This window comes from Arachis ipaensis, chromosome B08 (assembly GCF_000816755.2).
Source record: "Arachis ipaensis cultivar K30076 chromosome B08, Araip1.1, whole genome shotgun sequence".
Lineage (NCBI taxonomy): Eukaryota > Viridiplantae > Streptophyta > Magnoliopsida > Fabales > Fabaceae > Arachis > Arachis ipaensis.
In genome coordinates this window covers 1,223,112-1,225,715 of record NC_029792.2, presented here as the reverse complement: position 1 = coordinate 1,225,715, position 2,604 = coordinate 1,223,112, and the positions used below count along the sequence as shown (strand labels likewise).

The 2,604-nt window shown below is 32.9% G+C and overlaps 1 protein-coding gene across 1 annotated transcript in view; it reads right to left on the bottom strand.

Annotated features, from left to right (window-relative positions):
• LOC107614037 (protein HOTHEAD) overlaps positions 1-1,936 on the bottom strand; it is a 4,882-nt gene extending 2,946 nt beyond the window's left edge. Inside the window, exons 1-2 of the mRNA XM_016316246.2 lie at positions 1,738-1,936; positions 902-1,280 (exon numbers count right to left, since the gene is read on the bottom strand). Coding sequence (XP_016171732.1) covers positions 902-1,280; positions 1,738-1,834 — 476 coding nt within the window. The 5' untranslated portion in view covers positions 1,835-1,936. The remainder of the gene's footprint in view (positions 1-901; positions 1,281-1,737) is intronic.

Genomic DNA, 2,604 nt, shown 5'->3' with positions numbered 1-2,604 from the left:
GAGAGAGAGAGAGAGAGAGAGAGAGAGAGAGCATTAATTGATGAAAATGAAAATTGATAGAAACAGAGAGAGTATTACTACTACGTATGCATGTGTAGCAATAAATTTTTAATTAACTTTGTGAAGGTAAATTGATAGCCATAGGGGTCCCCCAAAAGTCTCTTCATGCTAATGCTAGACGCATTTCTTCATATATACATGGTCACACTACTTCTATTTTATAGGTGAGCGGTGTATAAATAGTACCATCAACTTACATCTAAATTCTCATTAAAAATTTGCCTTTGTAGTTGTGTGCATATGCCTAATTTCAAATCCCTTAACACAAACTATTTTGACAACTGAATAAATTAAAGAGATATAAAATTGAAGTAATAACAAACATTAACCACATTAACCCAAAACACCAAGCGCTTTATTATCTTAGTCATGATTATGTATGTAATCAAGACCACCAACTTATTATATTGTTCTATTTGAAAATTTCCCATTCTTTTATTTCACCATGCATATATAATATAATTATGCTCTATTTAAAAAAATATAAATGAGAAAAATGGTGCGCTTGATTTACCTTTCATTTTTAGTATTTTTATCTTAAAAACATTATAAAAAAAATAAAACCATAATTTTTTTCCTACAAAATTCTGAAAATGAAAAATACGAGAAAATAAAAACGCAAATTAAACCCACACTAAGAAATTACGAATAATATTCTCTATGTTTCAAAATATTTTTTCTAAAAGATAATTAATAGTGATATTGTACAAATTGATTAAAGCATCTTAAAATGATTAGAAATTAACGGTTTAAACTAAAAATGAAAAGACTTAGAAAGAAAAAATTAGGTGTTATGGTTGTATGTAATAATAATAAAGTAGTGGTACATAACTACATATACCTTGAACTGGCTCGAGTGTAGAAGCCAGCATTAATGGAGGAACCACCACCAAGAATCCTAGCCCTTGAATTCAGAACACCATCGGTTGAGATGAAGCATTGGGATGCTGAGGTTGGTGAGGTGTCCGCCAGTGTGATGTGGAAGTTCTCAAGAAACGACACATTAGGGTTCGTGAAAGGGACTCCCCCTCTCTCCAACACCAACACACTGAACTTCTCCGATAGCGTTGCTGCGAGAGGACACCCTGCCGTTCCTCCCCCCACTATTATGTAATCGTAGCCATTGCTGCTGCTGCTACTGCTTGATTCCGCCGGCGACGATGAGAATGAGCTCGCCTTCCTTATGAATTCATATCCATGGTTCCATTCCTTATCGTTACCTGTACAAATTAATCGACTAGTCAGCTCACTCGCCTGCTTAAATAAACGTAAGAGATTTAAATCTCAACTTACCTTTATCATTTATTCTAATAATAAATATATAAAAAAATACGGTGAAAATTCAGGTAAAGTCGACTTTACGTGAAGTTGATACCCGTTAGATGAAAATTTAGTCAACTCAGTCAAATCATCTAATGGCTATCAACTTTACATAAAATCGACTACATCTGAGTTTTTCACCGTTTATCTAAATTATCCATTAATATCGAAGAAGAGTTGTGTTGCATGTTAAACATGGAAGAAAAAGACACGATTATAGGAATTATATGCATCACCATGAACAAATTAAAGAAAAATGTAGATTGAATAATGTTTCTGTGTGTGATCTAGAAAATCAGATCAGATCATAAAAATAAGAATGGAACGTGAGAAATTAAAAGGATTTAGTTTATGAACCTTGAGAGAGAGGTAGAAAGTTGAAGAGACACAGTGGAAGGAGGAAGAAGAAGAGGAAAAATGATCTGACAGAAGCACTAAGTAGTAGTGAAGCCATTGAGCCTCTCAAGCTCAAGATCGATGCAACTTTCTGCTTCCTTCTTCAAACTCTATGTGTCTCTCTCTGGTTGGCCTTGTTTTCTGTGACTATATATATTATAAAAACTTTCAATTATTTATATACTTCCAGTAATGTGATGATAATAATTAATGAGATCGAAATTAAATGTGTCACCATCATTAGGGATCTCGATTTTCCTAACCCTACTTCTACATACATAACAACCTATCAATGATTATTACATCACATACATATGCTTATTATGTTTGACTTTGTTTCTAGTAATAATCCAAGTTGATTAGAGATAAAACAGTTAGTAATGTGAATTAACAAGATGCATTACTAGTACCTACATGACCGAATGAAAGAAGATTGCATTTAATAAGGATGAAAGGGTGACCGTTGGATTTGGCATTTTTGTGTTTGTGATGATCGATGATGGCATCTACCACTTTGATCATAGAAAGACAGCTCACGAGCAAGTAAGAGTAATAACGCTCTACATTTATTATGCCACCAAATCTATCAATGTTAATTATATATAAAGTACTTTCTTTACTTACTATATACTGTATATCTTTTCCTTTTTCTTTGCCTACATTTAAATCTAGCTATGTATATGTATATATATATGGCTTGTAAATTCTAGTAGCATCTTTTCCTCTTGTTGCTACATTTATATCCTGTAGTTAGTTAGGTCGCTTACTGTTTGAGCCTTTGAGGTGTATATATGTATGTATATTCTTTTCCCTCACTCAGGTCTCTAG